Source organism: Malus sylvestris, chromosome 3, assembly GCF_916048215.2.
Source record: "Malus sylvestris chromosome 3, drMalSylv7.2, whole genome shotgun sequence".
Classification (NCBI taxonomy): Eukaryota; Viridiplantae; Streptophyta; class Magnoliopsida; order Rosales; family Rosaceae; genus Malus; species Malus sylvestris.
This window is the reverse complement of record NC_062262.1, coordinates 16281732-16302343: the sequence shown is the minus strand read 5'-3', so window position 1 is coordinate 16302343 and position 20612 is coordinate 16281732. Positions and strand designations below refer to the sequence as shown.

At 39.9% G+C, this 20612-nt stretch overlaps 2 protein-coding genes across 2 annotated transcripts; both read right to left on the bottom strand.

The window, feature by feature from the left end:
- Window positions 1-895: 895 nt before the first annotated feature.
- Window positions 896-2370, bottom strand: LOC126617025 (uncharacterized). The gene is made up of 2 exons (XM_050285107.1): window positions 2043-2370; window positions 896-1398 (listed from the first exon to the last, which is right to left on the bottom strand). Exons 1-2 carry the CDS (start codon window positions 2368-2370, stop codon window positions 896-898), a joined length of 831 nt encoding a protein of 276 aa, XP_050141064.1.
- A 6336-nt stretch (window positions 2371-8706) lies between these two features.
- Window positions 8707-10159, bottom strand: LOC126616689 (uncharacterized). The gene is made up of 2 exons (XM_050284775.1): window positions 9963-10159; window positions 8707-9347 (listed from the first exon to the last, which is right to left on the bottom strand). Exons 1-2 carry the CDS (start codon window positions 10090-10092, stop codon window positions 8947-8949), a joined length of 531 nt encoding a protein of 176 aa, XP_050140732.1. The 5' UTR covers window positions 10093-10159; the 3' UTR covers window positions 8707-8946.
- Window positions 10160-20612: the final 10453 nt, after the last annotated feature.

Sequence of the window (20612 nt, the reverse complement as noted above, 5' to 3'; positions counted from 1 at the left end):
AAAAGGAACAAGGAAAATAAAGAAAATCCTAAAGGCTACCTAGAAGACTACTCTTTTACAACTTGGACATCCCTCGACTACTCGGTTGCTACACTTTCAGCATCCGTGACGCCTTCAGCAGCGGCACCATCTGGTGCTTCATTTCTAGTTGCCTCAGCCGAGGCACCAACCTCTCTGACTACTTTACTAATAGAAGACTCAAAAGTATAGGCGACCAAGTCTTTTGAAGAGATAGAGAAGATCTCAAAGTCTTTACCAGAAAACTCAAAGTTAGACAGCCACCCAAATAGATGATCTATATAATCCAGCTTGTACTCATTCTCCTCGAGCAGACAAGCACGAACCCGTTGCAGCTCATCCACTTCTTTCTTCAGATTGTCTTTGATCTTCAAAGCACCTTAGAGTTTCAACACTTGAGACTCAAGCTTATCAACAACCTTCTTGAAGTGGATCACTTGAATGTAAGCAGCTATCAGTTCTTCATCCTTTGCATAAACAGCAGAGTGGAATACAGAGATGGCACGCTCAAGATCTTGAACCTAGGGTATGTAACACTCGATCTCCTTATTTGTACTTTCATACTTCACTTGGATCGCCTCAAGCCTAGTTTTCAAATCCACGATTTCTTGGTGAGTGGTCTTAAGTTGCAGAGAAATAGGGGTAAAGATATTAGACCCCTTCAAAGCAGCAAGCTCAGATTCCAATTTCTTGATATCTCGGCCGAGGAATAAGCTTCGGCTGCCATAGTTTTTCCCACCTCCTTAGCAACCTTGGTATCCTCTTGATCAAGAAGCATAGACTCAACTGCCAGAATCGTCGTTTTCTACATTATGGCCAGCAGGGCAGCCCTCCTATACTCAGTCGTATGCTTCACAGATGAACTTGGGGAAACAGCTCATTTGACACCATCAACAAACTTGGCACATACATGAATGTCTTCGAGCATATCTGGTTTCAAAAGTGCACAAATCTTAGCAGCTTCCCTAGAAATAGACTTGGTGGATTTCTCAGGACTGCCTACACGAGTAGTCTCATTCTTCTCAACAAACAAGTCGGTCTCAGCAGCAGAGGGAGCAGATTTTGGCACCACTTTAGTAGGCAAGGGCACCTGGTCACTCTTCATAGTAGCAAACCTCTCTAAAGGTGAACCAAACTTAGCTCTAGATGGACGCTTTAGCACAAACTTCAGCACCGAAGGCCTGAAGAAACTTCTACGCTGGGCAATCCTATCAACAATCGAGCTAGTAGCCTTCGGAACGGCAGGCGCCATTGGCACAAATCTAGTAGTCTCATCTTTCTCGCCCTTTGAGGATGTCAAGTTAATCACAAGCTTAGGAGCAGCCAATGAACCTTCGCGAGTAATAGAATAAATCTTCGGCTTCTTCTTAACAGGTGTCCCTTAACCAATTGGTGAACCCCTGCGAGCAGCGGAAGAAAGCTTTAGCTTCTTCTCAGCAAGCGTCTCTTGAGCAGGCAAAGAATGCCTCTTTTTCCTGCCTTCATTTGAAGTAGGCTCTACCACAGTGATAGGACAAGCCAACGCCTCAACCTTGATTCATTTTATCTCCACTCTCGGGGGTAGCCCACCTTTTTCCCTACGAAGACGACTAAGTAGCCAACGCCATTCACGGTACTCGGAGGGGATACCTAGAGCAACATGCATTTTTTTCATGTTTGGAGAAGTCTTAGGAGTGGAACCGAATTTCGAATGTACAAAAGTAGCGGAAGACATTTAGAAAATTAAAGAGCAGCTTAGCCCAAATACAAAACAGCCTACTTACTGGATATGAAAACCATTGGTACACGCAACATGGGGGAGGAATCAGACTCTCATTCTCCATTTATCTCCAAAGTCTCCTTGGCCCAGTCATGATCTCCCTTACTCGAGTTATCAAAAAGCCTATGGCGAGATTACAGCTGCCCAACTCCCTTAATGTGACCTATGTCAAAGAAGTACCAAAATTCGTTGATTGTTAGATCTAAGTCAAAGAATTGGCTTAGATTGTGGAATCCCACCATCACATGAACTCCATTCGGAGAACATTGGGAGGGGGCACATCTCATGGAGCAGAGGACTTCTTGGAAGAAACGCGGCATAGGAAAAGTAAACCCCAACACAAAATGGTAGGGGTGGAACTTGATAGCTCTCCAAGCCCCATCATATGGCTCACAGCTGCTACCATCCTTAACACGCTTCACACGGACTCCCGACAGAATGACGTGCCAATATGCCTTGAGGAAGTCTTTAAACAAGTCATCGGAGCTAATCTTGAAGTGAGCAGCCTTGAAGTAACCAACCTTGCTCAATGACCCGCCTTGACTATACAAAGGATACACACCATCATCATTCTTGTGGCTCAAGGAAGACATGCTTAAAGAAATTCTACAAAGATACAAGAGGGATTCGTTAGAAGACTATTCAAAAAAAAAAAAAAAAGGAGCAGCTCTCAGCCCAAAAATAAATAAATAAATAAAAATGGTGCAGGCCCAAGCTGCAAGAACCCAACACTTATGCTAAGCCCCACAACTTGGCCTGTTTTCTCTTACCTACAGGCCTCACGGCCCATCACCAGCGCCCCAACGCCCAAACTAGTCAAAGCCACACACGAAAGCACCTTTCCATGGCTTCCCGATCATCTTTTCACACCTCATCAACTCCTGTTGAGCCAAGTTTCTAGCCCCGAGGCTCCCAAAAATTAAAAAGACAAGAAAATTAATTTTTTCTTACCAAGAAGCAATGAGAAGATGAAGTGAACAATGAAAGACAATCCTTTGCACAGGCAAGATGTAGAAGACTACTAAAGGGGGGAACAAATATCCTCTAAGCTTTTTCTCTCTTGTAGGGTAGAATAAACCATTCTCCAAAGTTAATTTAATAACCCACTTAAGGTGGACTTAAATAGGCTTTGAGAGGAATTTATTTCCCTTTCCTAAAAGGATTTAATTTCCTATTATAAAGAGGGAATCTGCATCAAAATAGGAAACAATCATATGTTTCCCAAAGCAAAAAAATCTCTAGACCTGTTGCCTTTTTCTACAAGCAGCCCAACAGGTGTGAGGGCATTTGTGGAGCCAAAAATAATCAAGAGGCAAAACGTGGATTTTTGGGTGAAAATGAAAAAATTACCCTTAAGGCACACCATAATTCCTATGCACGAGCAGTGGACAATCATCCTTTAATCAAGTCAAAAGTGCCCAAGTAGGTATTATTTATAACCTATTTCATCCATCCCTCATCATATCTTCTCCACAAGATAACCCTTAAATCATTCCTTTTTTATTCTATTAATTAGCTAATTAATTGATTAATTATTCAATTAATTTGCTAATTAAACAAAAATCATGAACCTAACCCACAAAATCATCCAAGTGGTTGGTCCTTCCTCTCCCGAGGGGGCCGGCCACACCCCTATATAAACCTAGATTTGGTCCTTGGTGGAAACCCTTAGCTCCCTTGGTTTGTTTCCGACACAAGTCCTGAAATACTTTGAAAGAATTAATACATCTTAGGAAGTATTCCAGTTGAATAAATGACTTCGATTTACCAAAGATTGAATAATTACGACAAATTATAACTTGCCTGAGTGAAGAGTAGCATTGAAGCTAAAAGTTCACTGCTTAACATGAGAGAGAGAGAGAGAGAACTTGTGCTTGCTTGCATGGTTTAACGATGGGTAGTCTAGGTTCTTAATACTCTGGTAATATTTTGGTGACTAAGGAAGCGTAAGGAAAACTTAAGGAAATCCTTAAAGTGTAAGGAAAGCTTATTCCTTAAGAACTAGAGTTTCTTGCACTAAGAGAAAGCTTGCCTTTCTTGGTGCGATCTTCCATAGTTCTCATTTTCCCTTATTCCTCCTTCCTCATCGTGCTGACTTTCCCTAACTTATAGGTGTAGGGATTCTCTCAAATTCCAGCTAGAGAATCCTTTGGTTTCCTTCATTCTTCTTGTTTTTGTTTAGTTTTCTCGTTTCTTTCTATGGCTGCAATCATAGCTTCGTCTTCCAACGCCAGTTTCCATAAACTCCATCTTATTTTGGAATGGTCCTCATTGTTTTCCTTCTGGTTTTCATGTGTAAGCTTGGAAGGGAAAGGTTCATTCTCATTCTATTAGTGAGGCGTGTATTACTATGTTGAATGTGATCCTGTTATGATTCAGGTAGCTCATCTTTGGAATTTGGTTTATTCTTAGGTGTGCTTTTTGGTTTGTAACGAAAAGGGAAAGCATGGTCTTCTTCTCTCTCAAAATTTCCTAAGTGAAACAAAAAAATATCATGGGCTTGGTCTTTTGCAGCTCCCAAGTAGCCCAAATTCTTCAACAAACTTAGTTCCATGTAGGCCTAGTAAACTTCTGTAACCATCCACACCACAATTCACTTGTCATGCCCTAATATGTGGCTTAGGCCCACTTTAGCATGCAACGTGGTTGATGTGATTGATTGATGATGCGAAAATTAACTTAACACACAAATTAAACCCTCTTGTTGACAATTGTATTATGGATAAGTAGGGATCATTCTTAAACTGGGGATTAGGACGGATTGCTAAAACACTCTAAACAAACTCAAATATATAAAACTAGGCTAAAAACACTTAACTAGACTCAAAGAACTCAAAACAAACTGAAAAGACTCAAAACTAACTAGAATGACTCAAAACAACTAAATAGACTCAAACTAAACACTAGGAATGACTTTGGACGAAAATTGGTTTTAACTTGATTCAAAACAGTTAAAAACACAAACTAAGACATATTCTAACTAATTAGACACTCTAAAGTAAAGGGGGATTGGGTTTTGGATGAAAATAAGTAAAAACAAAATAGAAACTAGAAGGCACGAATTTGGTTGGATTAGATGGATGATGGGCTAGCTAGAAGGTCTTTCTCCACACATGACACACTTGCATATAAAATGATTTCCAATTGCTTCTTCAATGAACCATGAACCTCAACACCCCAGATTAATTAGGTACGCTTAAATTAACCCTCAGATTTTCCTTAAGTCATTGAATTGGACGGAAATAACGCGTCGCAATCAAAATATTCTTCAAAAGTTCTCTACATGAAAGCGCATAATAGAGATACAATCAAAGATCATTAAGTTCTATGAAAATCATAAGTATTGACAAGGCATTCATAACTATGAAAGCGCATGATACTTATGCCAGGAATTTACTTAACACGATTGTGACTAGCAACCTCCACTACTTATGAATATAAGTTCGTAACGATGAGGTGAAACTCCCTTATATCCTAGCATCAAATTTATGCTTGCAAATTAAGTGTGCACTCTCAACCCACATACACAAACAAGTTTTAATTCAAACAGATAAGTAAATTGAATTCACAATTTATGAAGTTACAACTGGATGTAATCAAATCATATTGCAAGTATAGTCATGGTTTCGAAATTCCCCCTAGCTAAGAGGGGTTTAGTTCCTCATACTTACAAAACAAAGATTATTGAACTTAAACATTGAAAACAAAAGAAAGATTACACTTAAAACGTTCCAGCAACTCTAACTTGAATGGCAAGCACGTCCAAGGGCTCTCCTTCTTCTTCTTTGCTGCGACACAAGGTATGGTTGATGATTTTTGTGGTGGTGGATGAGTGATGTGTTTCTGGAGTGAAGGAATTAGTAGAATTGTATAAAAGGTGTGGTTAGATGTGTATGGAAGTGAATGGATAGCTCGAATGGTGTGTCTAAGGGAAGTATTTAAGGTTTTAGGAAATCAAAACCCTAACTTATTTAGGGTCCTAGAAATTAAGTTAAAACTACTAGAAAAAGGAAAACAAAATCAGAAATCAAGGGAAAGAATAAGGAGATATGCGGCAAGGCTTTAAATTAAGAAAGGAATGTGATTTGGTGCAAGAAATAGGAAAGAAGACCTTTCCCTTGCACGGCAAGGAAGAGAAGGGACAAGGGAGGTGCGGCACAAAGGAATAAGGAAAGGGAAGGGGTTCCCTTTCACGGCAAGGGAAAGGGAAACAAGGAAAAGGTGCAGCATTGCCTTAAATGGTGCAAGGAACCTTTGGTTTGTGTCCTAAAATGCATAGGAGACCTTCAATGTTGCTGGAACTTAGGGACATTTAGGATTAGGAAAGGTCAAACCAAAATAGGAAACCTTGGCTTAACTTTCCTACTTCAAGTAGGAATCATCATTTTTCTAGGAATCCTCTTTCAATTAGGAATCCTCACATCTTTAGGTCTTCAATTTCGTCCATTCCTTTAGCTCCAAGCATGTGTCATCCATTCCAAGCCCAATTTTGCTCCAAAAAGGCTCCAAATGCATTTCTTCGCCACATTAGCCATATAAACTTGAAATTGCACGAAAATGACTTTAAACACTAAAATAACTAAGGAATAACAACAAAAATGCACAAGAACAAGCTAACTAAGTCGCATAAATATGCTTCTAAGTCGCATAAATATGCTTCTATCAATTGATAACATGAATGTCATAACATAGCATGATAAAAATGCATAAATTTGCATGGGCTTGGATACTGTTTTATAAATTATTATTTTATTAGCGTGACCACTGTTCTAAAATTTTGTACCTATCCCTGCCTAGGCACTAGATGGTTGGCCAACGCCCCAATAATCCATAGGTGTTTGAAAATTAAGAAATGGCACTTAGACCTACGTTCCTAAGTGCCTGCCTAGACACACTTATAGGTCACGACTCTCATTTAGACGAAAAAATAGATAACTTTAATTTTGCATTTTATTTTTCCTTGTAAGAGACTTGTTGAATACTTGAATGAACACTCATTAAATGCTTGTTCCGCATGTTTTCAATATGTTATAATACTTTGTAACCTATATGTCAATCTGGTTTTTCACTGTTAAAACCTTAAGTGTGGCATGATCATAAATTCACATACCCCTTGTTTTCGCACTTTTGCATAAATTTAAGCTTGGTTTGTGACGCTTGTACAATTGTTTGGTCTCGAGATATGATTGGGCTTGTTGGTGAGATTTTTGGTCCCTAATAGCATTTAGCCAATTCGGTGATATGGCTCTTGAATGTCTGGATGATGTGGAGCGGCGACATGATTTTATCCTTTTATTTTGTTTTGGAGTTTGGTTTTTATTTCTATCTTTAGGAGAATTTGCTAGTTTGATTTACTCCTTAGGAGCGTTGCATGATTTTAATTTTCGTTTTGGTGTGCTACTTCTTTTGGAACCATGTGTGAAGGGTGGAGCTATTTGATTTTCTGAATCTACTTCATTTGGTATTTTGGGATTGTGGTGGTGACTAGGTGATGCGATAGATCCATGGCATCGTATACTCCCTGTTCCAATATTTGATTTGTGATTTTCTTACAAGACCTATGGAACACAAGGTTTTAGGGTTTTATTGATATGTATTTGTAATACTTTTATATTTAGTTTGATCATTGTTTAGCGATTAGTCATGCTTTATTGTAATATTTTTTAGATTTAGTTTGCAAGGACCCTTTGAATTTCGAGTTATTTATGATATGTATTTGTAATGCTGTTTTTTCAATTAATGAGATATTGTACTTTTCTTATTAAAAAAAACCACTTAACCCTAAGCTTCACATAACTACAACATCAACTCAGATAATGATACAAAACGTTCAACGGCCATCCCTATAAAATTTAACCAAACATGATGAAATCATTTAAACATTTGATTAATATCGTGAACATTTGATAGTTATTTGAAACAATATAAACTTTTTTTATTGTATTTTGCTAAGGTTAATCTTGCAACGAGAACCTAAAAATAAACGATGATAGCGCTTGAACGAATAATAAGCGGAGCAATGATATTCTTACCATATTATTATACCATAATTTCTATACCACCTTATGTGGCAGCTTACTTGGACATGCCACATCTTTAGTTTTAGTTTTATTATTACTATAATTAACACACTTAGTCTTTTAAAAAAATAAAATAATTAAAACACCCTAATTAGAATTGATTAGGTCTGACGCTTTGTTTTCCACTCCATCTCCTTTCTCCTTCTCACCCCAGTCTCCTCCCTCCTTCCTCTTCAGCCTCCTACAATCTCCTTTTTTTTTGTCAAATTTTTTTTGGTTTCTAACTGATCGTATTTTTTTTTCTTTTTATTGTCATAAAATAAGGGTTAGCTAATCGTTTTATTGAACAATGACTTTATATGCATCTTTAAAAATTTGATGAAGGAGTCAAAAGGAACAAGTTTTCTATCAGATTGAAGGTCACTGTTCTTGAAAAATCCTCAGATTTATACTACAGTTGCTCGCCAATTATTGAAATTAATTATGCTTTTTTTTTTCCTTTTGCAATTGGCCTTTTGTTTTTGTTTTTGTTTTTGTTTTAATGTTCTTTCTATTTGTTCTGGAAAAGAGAAGGAAGGAGGATGAAGAAGCACAAGACAATTAGAGGAACTTTAAGAAGGGAGGAGGAGATTGGGATGACGAAAAGAGTATTTGAGGCCGACTGGACGAGGGTTGCAAGAATATGAAAATTGAAGTGTTTTAGTTCAATCTAATTTCTGTTTCCGAACAAAAACTAATTAAAATTAATCAAATTTACATGGAAATCCAAGTATACTGTAATTAAGTGTAATTAAGTGAGGTGGTATGTCCAACTCAGCCGCCACATAATGTGGTATAAGATTGTGGTATAATAATGTGGTAAGAATAACATTATTGTAATAAGCGGTTATAGTGCTTGTATGTACACGATGCAGTAATACTACTTGTCTCATATTGGTAAATCAACCTTGTTCCAAGTGCTTAATACATTATACCTCCTAGGTTTATATGCCACAAAGGAAAAAAACAAATAAATTAAAACACACACTAAAACACTCCTCAATGATACACACACTAAAAGACTGGGTACACACACACACACACACATACATATATATATATATAGAACTTCTACAGCTTAATTATAACATGCTTCTTCACACACAATACTTAAGGTATCCCAATGATGGGGATGAAAGGAATATAATAGCTTGAAGGTGCCAAACCCCACTCTGGTGGCAGAGGCACATTGATAGTCTTGGATGAGCCGAACTTGTTCATGGCTTTACAGGCTGCATCTTTGATGTTCAAAGGGCATGATGTGGAGAAGCCAAGAGGAGTTGTTGTGGTATAAGAGTTGGAGTCTTGGGTCTTGACAATCTCAGATGCCATGAACTTCCTGGAGGTATAGAGCTGATCTGGTCCTCCAAGAATCCTGGCAAGGCAGTTCTTAGCATCTGGAGATTTAGTGTTGTTGTTTGAGGGGAGCTTTGCTTCAAAAGAGCCGTCATTTTCTGTTATTGCCATTGCCATCTTTTTCACTTTATCACACTTCACCAAAACCTTGATTCCTGAAACATATAACGCATGAAGTAATTAAACAAGAATTTGGTCTACTTTTAAAAAAGGTAATATGGAAATCTGGAAGAACTTAGCCATTTTTATAATAGCCTAAAGGCTATTTAACCCTCCCTTTATCATCTAGAAATAAAACGACTCAACTGCCTAAAACCACAGTCTGCTAGCCAGTAGCCATCTCTACTGGTAAATGGAAGGTGTTCATTAAGTTCGATTCTCCCGAGTTCGATACTAATTTATTATGGCTGAGGTTTTGTGTCGCCTAACAGTAATACTCAAACCTCCTCAAGAACCACTCGCCTCCTTGAAATTTTTTCTTTTTTTCTCTTCAAACAATTTCAATTTTTTGCTCAAACTCGCCTCCTCGAAAGAGTACTCTCCCTCAAGTAATGCTTGGACTCCCTTAAGTAGTGTTAATCGAAGTCCCTAGAGTAGTTAAAATTCTAGAATTTTAGAAAATTGGACAAAGAATTCCACATTTTGAATACTAGGGTTTCTTGAACTTAAAAATTAAGTTAGGACTGAAATGAAAAAAAATAAACAAAATATATAGAGTAAAACTAAAAAAAAATTAACGGAGTAAAACTAAAATAATTAACAAATGGAACCTGAGAAATCATAATTTTGATGGCAGTCAAGGCAAGTGACCTTGGCCTTCAGAACTTGGCATGTGGAGAGTTCAACATTTGCAAGAACCAAAGCAAAGAGAAGTGCTGGAAGAATCCAGGAAAGCGCCATTGAAGCAAACTAGTCACTCACTCATTCACTGTCTCACTTACAGAAGCACAGGAATTAATTTGAAGAAAAGATGACTGCATGGAGGCTTATAAATAGAAGAGGAGAAGAAGGCCATATTAAATGTATGACCCCACTGAGTGAGATTAGTAGTTGGTTCTGCGTGAAGGGGTTTTAATTTTACTTGTCCAAAGTTAATTGGCATGTGAATTTCTTTTACATCAGAGTTCTGAATTCTGATAAACAGATGCAAAAAGATATATGGAGAATGACGATGGCTAGTACGTACTGATATTTTGGAAGGTGAAGTATTGTAGATATTTAATCTTGACAGAAAGTTTGGTGCATGATGTTGAATGACGAAAGAATTTACAACTATATAGTCCCGTTCTTAATTACAATGATGACTTTTAGTATAAAACTCTGATCTTGTTGGGCTAGTAGGTGATTAAATTGGAAACAATATCAATGTTGGACATTGGCCTTTTTGAAACTTTATCACACAATATCATGGTACATGTACATTAAAAAAAAAGGTCGTACCCAGTGCACAAGGCTCCCGCTTTACGCAGGGTCTGGAAGAGGTGAATGTCGGCTAGCCTTACCCCCATTTATGAAGAGGCTGCTCCCAAGTCTCGAACCCGAGACCTACCGCTCATGGATGAAGGCACTTGCCATCGCACCAAGTGCGACCTCTATCATGGTACATGTACATTATTATTCAAAATATATAATTTTTATTACACGAGATATTACACCTCTAATTAAGATGAATGATAAGTGTAGACATTGAAATTTCGGTGGCATAAATGTTAGCCATTGCATTAAGATTACATTTGTAAACATTGAAATTTTGGTGAAATAAATGTTGACCATTGTATTAAAATTACAACCTTCATTCACTTCACCTACATCATACACTAAGTTCACCTACAACATCCACCAAGTTCACCTACAACATCCACCAAGTTTCACCTACAAACATCCACCAAGTTTCACCTACAACATCCACAAAAATTCACCTACAACATCCACCAAAACAAATGGACGGTGGTGATTCGTTCCCAAAGCCTATAAATAGGCTCCTCCATCAAAGAATCAAGGAAACCAATTCACAAATACATTTCTCTACTCCCAAATTGGAAGAGAATCCCCCGAAACCAATTCACAAATACATTTCTCTACTCCCAAAATGGAAGAGAATACTCCCCACACATCCAAAATCCTTGAAGCTTTGAAACTCTAAAGCTTTCAAGCATCCAACCTCCCAAATTCAAGCAAATCCCGAAGGATCAAGAAAGCCCTATTCGTTCTTCGTCAAATCCTCCTTCAAGATCAAGCCCTAACGGCCCTTGAAGAAATTTCTCCTTCAAGATCAAGCCCCAACGACCTTTGAAGAACTTCCACCAATTCAAGATCAAGCCTCGACGGCCCTTGAAGAAAGTGTTCAACAAATCCACACAACTGTTCATCCTAAGATCAAGCCCCGACGGCCCTTTTGGATCAACAACATCACCAAATCCACATAACTGTTCATCCTAAGATCAAGCCCCAACGGCCCTTTGGATCAACAACATCAATAAATCCACACAACTGTTCATCCCAAGATCAAGCCCCGACGGCTCTTGGATCAACAATCATCCATCTTCAAGATCAAGCCCAAAAGCCCTTGAATATCCGTTCATCATTATTCTTCAAGATCAAGCCCAAAAGCCCTTGAAGATCCGTTCATCACCGTTATTCAAGATCAAGCCTCAACGGCCCTTGAAGAAACACTCATCCTCAAGATCAAGCCCCAACGGCTCCTTGAAGATCCGCTCAAATCCACCTTCAAAGATCAAGCCCATTGCCCCTTGAAGAAACTTCCAACAGTTCATCCAAGATCAAGCCTCGACGGCCCTTGGATCAACGAAACATCCACAAATCAACACCTTACGGAGATCGAATCAGATGATCAAATTTGAGAGAGATTGTAACCCAAAATCATCAAACCAAAATATTATTTTGTGCACGTTGTTCTTGTCTCTTTCATTTCAGAAATTTTCGTGTTCACAAATTGGCACGCTCGGTGGGATAATCTCTACCTTTCATCTCTTTCTCCGTTCAAGAAATTCGAGCACACTTCCAAAATTAATGGCATCAAGGAAGGCTCAAACTGTTCCCGCAACTGGCGCAAAGAACAAGAGCGTCCTCGTCGCAAGTGGTGTCACTTTAGGCATCACGACTCGAAGCAAGACAAGAGCTACTTCTGCCGCCTCTTTCACCTCCGCATCAACTCTGCTAAGGGAACAAGAGCACCCAAGGCACGAGACTTTGATCACCTTAGCCTCACCAAGGGCACCAAGGGGCGAAAGTCCAAGGAAATACTCCGAATCCATGCTCTCCGATGCCGATTCGAGCGGCAGTTCAGCCATGCAAGTCATGACCATTGGAGCAACTTCCATTGAAGAACAACTGGCTCAAATGAATGAAGTGATCGCAAGGCTAACACGGATTGTTGAAGAAAAAGACTTGCAAATCGCTGCACTCGTCAGCCGACTGGAGCCACAAGATGGTGAGAATCCCGACCCAAAGGATGATCCACTAAAGAGAGAAGATCGCGAAGAAGAGGAGCCTCCGGTGGAGAATATTGATGTGAAGCCGGAACCAGACCAAGCAACGGCACTCATGGGATCTCTTTCTATCCAGCAACTGCAGGAGATGATCGCCAGCACCGTCAAGGCACAGTACGAATGGAGCTCAAATACCTCCGGGTTGTACTCAAAGCCTTATTCAAAGAAGATTGATGCCCTAAAGATGCCGAGGGGATATCAACCACCAAAGTTCATGTAATTCGATGGAAAGGGAAACCCGAAACAGCACGTGGCTCACTTTGTTGAAACTTGCAACAACGCAGGGACCGAAGGGGACTACCTCGCCAAGCAGTTTGTGCGCTCACTGAAAGGAAACGCCTTTGAATGGTACACGGACCTAGAGCCTGAGTCCATCAACAGCTGGGAGCAATTGGAGCGGGAATTCCTCAACCGCTTCTACAGCACCCGCCGCACTCTGAGCATGCTAGAGCTAACGAGCACAAAGCAGTGGAAGGACGAGCCAGTCATTGACTACATCAACAGATGGTGCACTCTAAGCCTCGAATGTAAAGATAGGCTCTCGGAAACCTCTTCAATCGAGATGTGCATCCAAGGCATGCAATGGGGTTTACAATACATCCTTCAAGGCATTAAACCACGGACCTTCGAGGAATTGGCCACTCGCGCCCATGACATGGAGTTAAGCATCGCCCATCATGGGAAGAAGGGACCGATCGCCGACTACAAGAATGAAAAAGTTCTTGAGATAAAGGTGGAGAAGGCTACGTGGAAATCCACCAAGGAAGCAATGACGGTCAACACAGCTCCCGTCAAAATCCCTACACGAGGCAAGGCGATTCAAGCTGAAGCTTTTCGTGATCAAGAGATGCGTAGACGCACTTTGAAGGAGCTTGAGGAGAAAACTTATCCATTCCCCGACTCTGATGTGGTTGCCATGTTAGAAGACTTGTTGGAAAAGAAGGTGATCGGCTTGCTTGAGTGCAGACGGCCAGAAGAGATGAATCGCACCGACAGTCCAAGGTACTGTAAATTCCACCACTTCATCAGTCATCCGACAGAAAAGTGCTTCGTGCTGAAAGATCTCATCATGAAGCTGGCTCAGAAAGGAATCATCGAGCTAGATCTTGACGATGTGGTGAAGTCAAACTATACCACCATCACTTCTGGCTCTTCCGACTCAAAATTTTTACCTTAACCTCAGGGGGCATCCTCCAAGACAAGCAAAGTTGAAGGATGGACTCAAGTCACTCCTAAGAAATTGCACAAGAAGCATACGTCTCCTCCATAAGTCCGCCAATCGGAAAGGGGGTAAAGCAGCTCTTGTCAACCTTCAAAGCAATGTGAACGTGTTGAAGATGATGAAATTTCGACACATAGATCGTCCATCCCCATCACGATGCGCGATTTCTTTCCTGAAGACTTCTTCAATCACTCGGTCAAAACTCCTTGCTATGAAAATTGCAAGGAATGCCTTTCCAGGATCGTTTGACAAATTCACCAATGCTCCTTGTTCGCACGAGCCTAAACTGCACGAACCAAAGCTCTTTGTTCGCACGAGCCTAAACTGCACGAACCAAAGCTCCTCGCTTGCATGAGCCTAAACTGCATGGCACAACGCTCCTGGTCTGCACGAGCATAAAAGGCAACATCAACGTTCCTGGTCTGCACGAGTTTAAAAGGCGACACAACATGCTCCTTGCCTGCACGAGTTGAAACTGCAAACGGCACCAAATTCTCCTCGCCCGCACGAGTCTAAACTGCATGGCACAAAGCTCCTAGTCTGCACGAGCATAAAAGGCAACACCAATGCTCCTTGTTCGCACGAGCCTAAACTGCACGAACCAAAGCTCCTCGCCTGCATGAGCCTACACTGCATGGCACAACGCTCCTGGTCTGCACGAGCATAAAAGGCAACACCAACACTCATGGTCTGCACGAGCATAAAAGGCAACACCAATGCTCCTTGTTCGCACGAGCCTAAACTGCACGAACCAATGCTCTTTGTTCGCACGAGCCTAAACTGTGTACGGCAAAATCATCATCAAAATTACTGTTAAATTCATCACTCATTTGAACTACGTTATGGCTTGATCTCTTCTTTGGAAGGGTACGTAGGCGGCTCGAACATTCAATTTCGAGTTCAGTCATATCAAAATAAAAAAATATATATATATAAGTTTTATTAAAGAAAGTCAATTTTATTACAAAAGAATAAATAAATAAATACATATGTTATTATGTATTTACAAAAAAAAAAACAAAAAAACAAAACAAAACAAAACAAATGCATTGAGAGAAATAAAGTCCGTTTTTATTTATTTTTTCTTGAAATTTTACATAAATTTGCATTATACATACTTAAAAAAAAAATCAAATCAAATTCCCATCTTCAAGGACGATTAGGTGCCGCCTCACCACTCGGCAGAGCTCCAGAAATGAGAGGCGCCGGAGGTTGACTATTTAAAGCCACACCACTCGGCAGAACTCCAGGAAGAAGAGGAGCCAAAGGTTGATCATTTGGAGCTTCATTACGCGGTATAGCCCCAGAAGACGAAGGCAAATGCTGCTGGAACAAACCCATAAACCTCTGATGATCAAGTAAAATCTGACCATCAGATTCCTGCATCTGGTTAATCTTCCTCTTCATGTTTGTCGCATAGCTATGTGCGAGCTTATGCAACTGTTTATTTTCCTGCTTGAGCCCTCTAATCTCCTGTTTGAGACTCATCACTTCAGCCGCCAATGATTCAACTTGACGGGTTCGAGCAAATAGGCGTTGGGCCATATTAGACACAGAACTTGCACACTGCACACTGAGAGCCAGAGAATCCTTAACAGCCAACTTATCAGACCGTTTGGAAAGTAGTCTGTTATCTCTGGGAGTGACAAGGTTTCGAGCCACCACCGCAGCGGTCATATCATTCTTCACCACCGAATCCCCAACGGTAAGAGGACCAGTAGGGGATATGAATGATGGGCACCATATGTTATCTGGAGAAGACGGGACTACCTCTTCACCAAGGTTCAAATCAAAACGACGGTCGGAGGGTCCAGACATTTTCAAAGGTGTTGAAGAAAGAAGAGGTCGGACAAATCAAGATCTTAGAAGTGCAAGAAGGGAGTTTCTACAAGCGAAAATTCAAGTGTGCTTTGAAACGAACTGCGTGCCTCTATAAAGATCAACACTCGACGGGATTTCAAAGATCGAAGAGGCGAGCTCAGAATTCGAAGAGGCCAATTCAAAAATCAAAGAGGCAAGCTCAGAAATCGGAGAAGCATCTTGCTTTTCCAGACGCGTTAGCACCCGTCACGTGCAAACTCAGCTTTGCAGAAATCACGGGCAATTTGTTAAAGCGCCAATCCCAGATATCGAAGAGGCGCTAGTCTTTTTTCAGCCTCGTCAGCACCCGTCACGCGCAAACTCAGCTTTGCGGAAATCACGGGCAATTTGTCGAAGCGCCAATCCCAGATATCGAAGAGGCGCCAGTCTTTTTCAGCCTCGTCAACACATGTCACATGCATACTCAGCTTGACGAAATTACAGACAATTTGTCGAAGATTTCTGATAAAGAAGAAAGCACGTGAAGCCATACTGATCAATCACGCATTGGTTGCCGACACGAGTAAAAGAATAGTACCTCTACAGGTACTAAAGAATTTCCTATAACTGTCCACCTTCACCCTCCATAGCAAGGCAGACATACATAACCTTTCTTCATCTCCAAGAACCTTTCTTCATCTCCGAGAATGCCTTCCCAACGAAGCCTCTTGAGTCACTCAGTGTTTCTTATTCCTTGGGGTACCTCTGCAAACAAATGACACCAAAGCAAAAGTATCTCATATCACCAGGGTAGAAAGCAAGAGTATCTCATATCACGCGTTCTCCCTGTCCTTTCCTTTTTCCTTGTTCTTACCTACAAAGACAAAGATAAAGAAAACAATATGCCGGAACCTCCACTCAAACTCGGATGCCACATTTGCCTGGAAAACAGATAAGGCAAGTGAAAATGATACCTTGCAGCATGTGGAGACAACGTGCAGAAGAAACAAGCAGAGAAGAATGCAGTCTTCACAGTCAGCTCAACAGAAGAAGTCTGAGCTGAGGAACTCAAGAAGCTGCCACATCTGCCTGAAGAAACAAGCAGAGAAGAATACAGACTGCATAGTCAGCTCAGCAGAAGGAGTCTGAGCTGAAGAACTCGAGAAGATGCTACATTCTACCAGAAGAATAGATAAGACAAGGGAAAATGATACATTGAAGCATGTGGAGACAAGCACAACAAAGCACGTGTCGATTCATCCACTACTTCTTCAAAATCAAAAGTATCTCATATCATCAGGTTTGCAATCACTCTGGGTGGAGGACTCGTTTTGACCCTCAAATTCTTGGGTCGACTTGCTAGGCGTTGTGGGCTGCATGTGCCGTTTCACCACCCTTGAATTAAGTCCTTAAAGATCAAGTCACCAACTGGAAGAAGAGCCCATCAATCTTGAAGATCATACCGTTGACCAAACTGCTCAGGTGTGAATTAGAAAGATTGAACAAAGCAACAAGTCGTCACCTTCACCTCGTGCCTGCTTGCCATGTGTTCGAGTCAACCTTCAAGAATCAAGCATCAATGGCCCTTGAAGAAGTTTCCGGCCAAATTCAAGATCAAGCCTCGACGACCCTTGAGGAAATCACAAGTCCGATTCAAGATTAAGCGTCCACCATATTTGAATCAAATCCAGTTCAAGAATAAGCTGTGGAAAATCAACAATTGGAGGAATCAAAAAAATCCTCCAACCCAGTTCAAGATCAAAGCTGTGGAAAGTCAACAAAGCGCAAAAACAAATACGTGCCGATTCATCCACTACCAAAGCCAAAGATCATCTACCACATAAAGCTCCTTGTGGTCCAATTTCAACCTTCAAGATCAAGCCTCGACGGCCCTTGAAGAAATTTCAAACAAAGTCCAAGAACAAGCCTCAACGGCCCTTGAAGAAATCTCCAGCCCAATTCAAGATCAAGCCTCGATGGCCCTTAGATTGACAACTACATTAAGGGACTTCAAAACGCATTTCCTACATGCAACAAGCATATGTATACAACGCACCTTAAAGTGGGGGTATTTGTAGACATTGAAATTTCGGTGGCATAAATGTTAGCCATTGCATTAAGATTACATTTGTAAACATTGAAATTTTGGTGAAATAAATGTTGACCATTGTATTAAAATTACAACCTTCATTCACTTCACCTACATCATACACTAAGTTCACCTACAACATCCACCAAGTTCACCTACAACATCCACCAAGTTTCACCTACAAACATCCACAAAAATTCACCTACAACATCCACCAAAACAAATGGACGGTGGTGATTCATTCCCAAAGCCTATAAATAGGCTCCTCCATCAAAGAATCAAGGAAACCAATTCACAAATACATTTCTCTACTCCCAAATTGGAAGAGAATCCTCTGAAACCAATTCACAAATACATTTCTCTACTCCCAAAATGGAAGAGAATACTCCCCACACATCCAAAATCCTTGAAGCTTTGAAACTCTAAAGCTTTCAAGCATCCAACCTCCCAAATTCAAGCAAATCCCGAAGGATCAAGAAAGCCCTCTTCGTTCTTCGTCAAATCCTCCTTCAAGATCAAGCCCTAACGGCCCTTGAAGAAATTTCTCCTTCAAGATCAAGCCCCAACGGCCCTTGAAGAACTTCCACCAATTCAAGATCAAGCATCGACGGCCCTTGAAGAAAGTGTTCAACAAATCCACACAACTGTTCATCCTAAGATCAAGCCCCAACGGCCCTTTTGGATCAACAACATCACCAAATCCACATAACTGTTCATCCTAAGATCAAGCCCCAACAACCCTTTGGATCAACAACATCAACAAATTCACACAACTGTTCATCCTAAGATCAAGCCCCAACGGCCCTTTGGATCAACAACATCAATAAATCCACACAACTGTTCATCCCAAGATCAAGCCCCGACGGCCCTTGGATCAACAATCATCCATCTTCAAGATCAAGCCTAAAAGCCCTTGAATATCCGTTCATCACTATTCTTCAAGATCAAGCCCAAAAGCCCTTGAAGATCCGTTCATCACCGTTATTCAAGATCAAGCCTCAACGGCCCTTGAAGAAACACTCATCCTCAAGATCAAGCCCCAACGGCTCCTTGAAGATCCGCTCAAATCCACCTTCAAAGATCAAGCTCACGGCCCCTTGAAGAAACTTCCAACAGTTCATCCAAGATCAAGCCTCGACGGCCCTTGGATCAACGAAACATCCACAAATCAACACCTTACGGAGATCGAATCAGAGGATCAAATTTGAGAGAGATTGTAACCCAAAATCATCAAACCAAAATATTATTTTGTGCACGTTGTTCTTGTCTCTTTCGTTTCAGGAATTTTTCGTGTTCACAATAAGGGTTTAAATTCAGGATATAGATAATTTAAGATAAAAAAACATATTTTATCGGGGCAATCTATCACTTGTGTATTGGTGCAGAATGCCATGGTACCTGTACATTTTCTCCTGCTTCATTTTTCAAATAGTCAAAGACTGCCTCTTCCCTTCTGTTTCAGTATCACCCATAAGTTTATTTGAGCATAATCTCATTTTTTTGGGGGTCAATTATATACGACTTTATTAAAACAATTACAAAGAAATGAAATGTATGCAGATACAGAGCTACGATATTTTAGAGCACACTACTTTTCTTTCTACTTCCAAAATAATAGTCAAATTAGAATGCAGTTGTTTTTGTTTTTAGTTTTGTGTTTGATAATTATTTTGTCTGATACAGAGAAACTCATATATTTCTTCTTTTGTCTAAAGTACAAAAATAAAAAATGAAATAGTTATCGAATAGACTTTTAATTGTAAGTCTATCATAAAATAATAGATGGAGATAAAGATGTGGAGTCTATTTAAACTCAATTTTTTACTCTTTCGGGAATTAGTTTAAGAAAAATTTTATTTAAATCCATGCAACATCTTTCTACATCTAACTTACTCTTTACACCTATATTATATTTTATTAAACAATCATATATCTTTAAACTAAAATTTATTACCTAAATTATCCTCCAATCCCAATTTAAAATATAAAATTATCTTACACTCATTTATAAAATGAAATATCAAATTGAATAGTTTATTTTCAAAGAGACTCTAAAGTCAAAAAGTATTCTGGGCCCTTTGTCCACCCCGCACCCCACCCCACCCCACCCCACCCCACCCCACCCCACCTCACCTCCTCTCTCTCTCTCTCTCTCTCTCTCTCTCTCTCTCTCTCTCTCTCTCATCACCAACACCCATGATCTAAAATATCCATAATATCCCGATATTTTTATCGAAATTTTCGTGTTTTTGGACTACCGATATTTTCGATATCATCGATATTTTAGACCTTGCTAAGTCACTCATGTATCTTACCATGCAATGTATCATGTGTAAAATATTGTACTAATTCATTATATATAAATGATTATGGTGTGTTTAAATTGATTTCATTAATTACTACATATTTTTTACACTCACAATGTTTGCCAGCTAGCTATATAATCAACTTAAATCAGCTATATCTATCATGCAATGCATTTCCTTCCAATTTTTTGTGATAAACTAATAGATAATTGACCAAATAAACATCCTGCAAAGTTTCAATAAAAATTTCCAAGTTTTTCTTATAATTTCCGTGGTTTTTATTCAATTTTTATCGATATCGATAATATCCCGATATTTCTATCGAAATTTCCGTATTTTTTGACTACCGATATTTCCTATATCATCGATATTTTATACCTTGCCAACACCATGTAGTCACAGTAATTGTGCATCAAAATTGGAGCTGTTAAATATTTGATGCTTCACGGATGTTCAGTCCACAGACCGAGTTTTCAACAAGTGGGTTGTCTTAT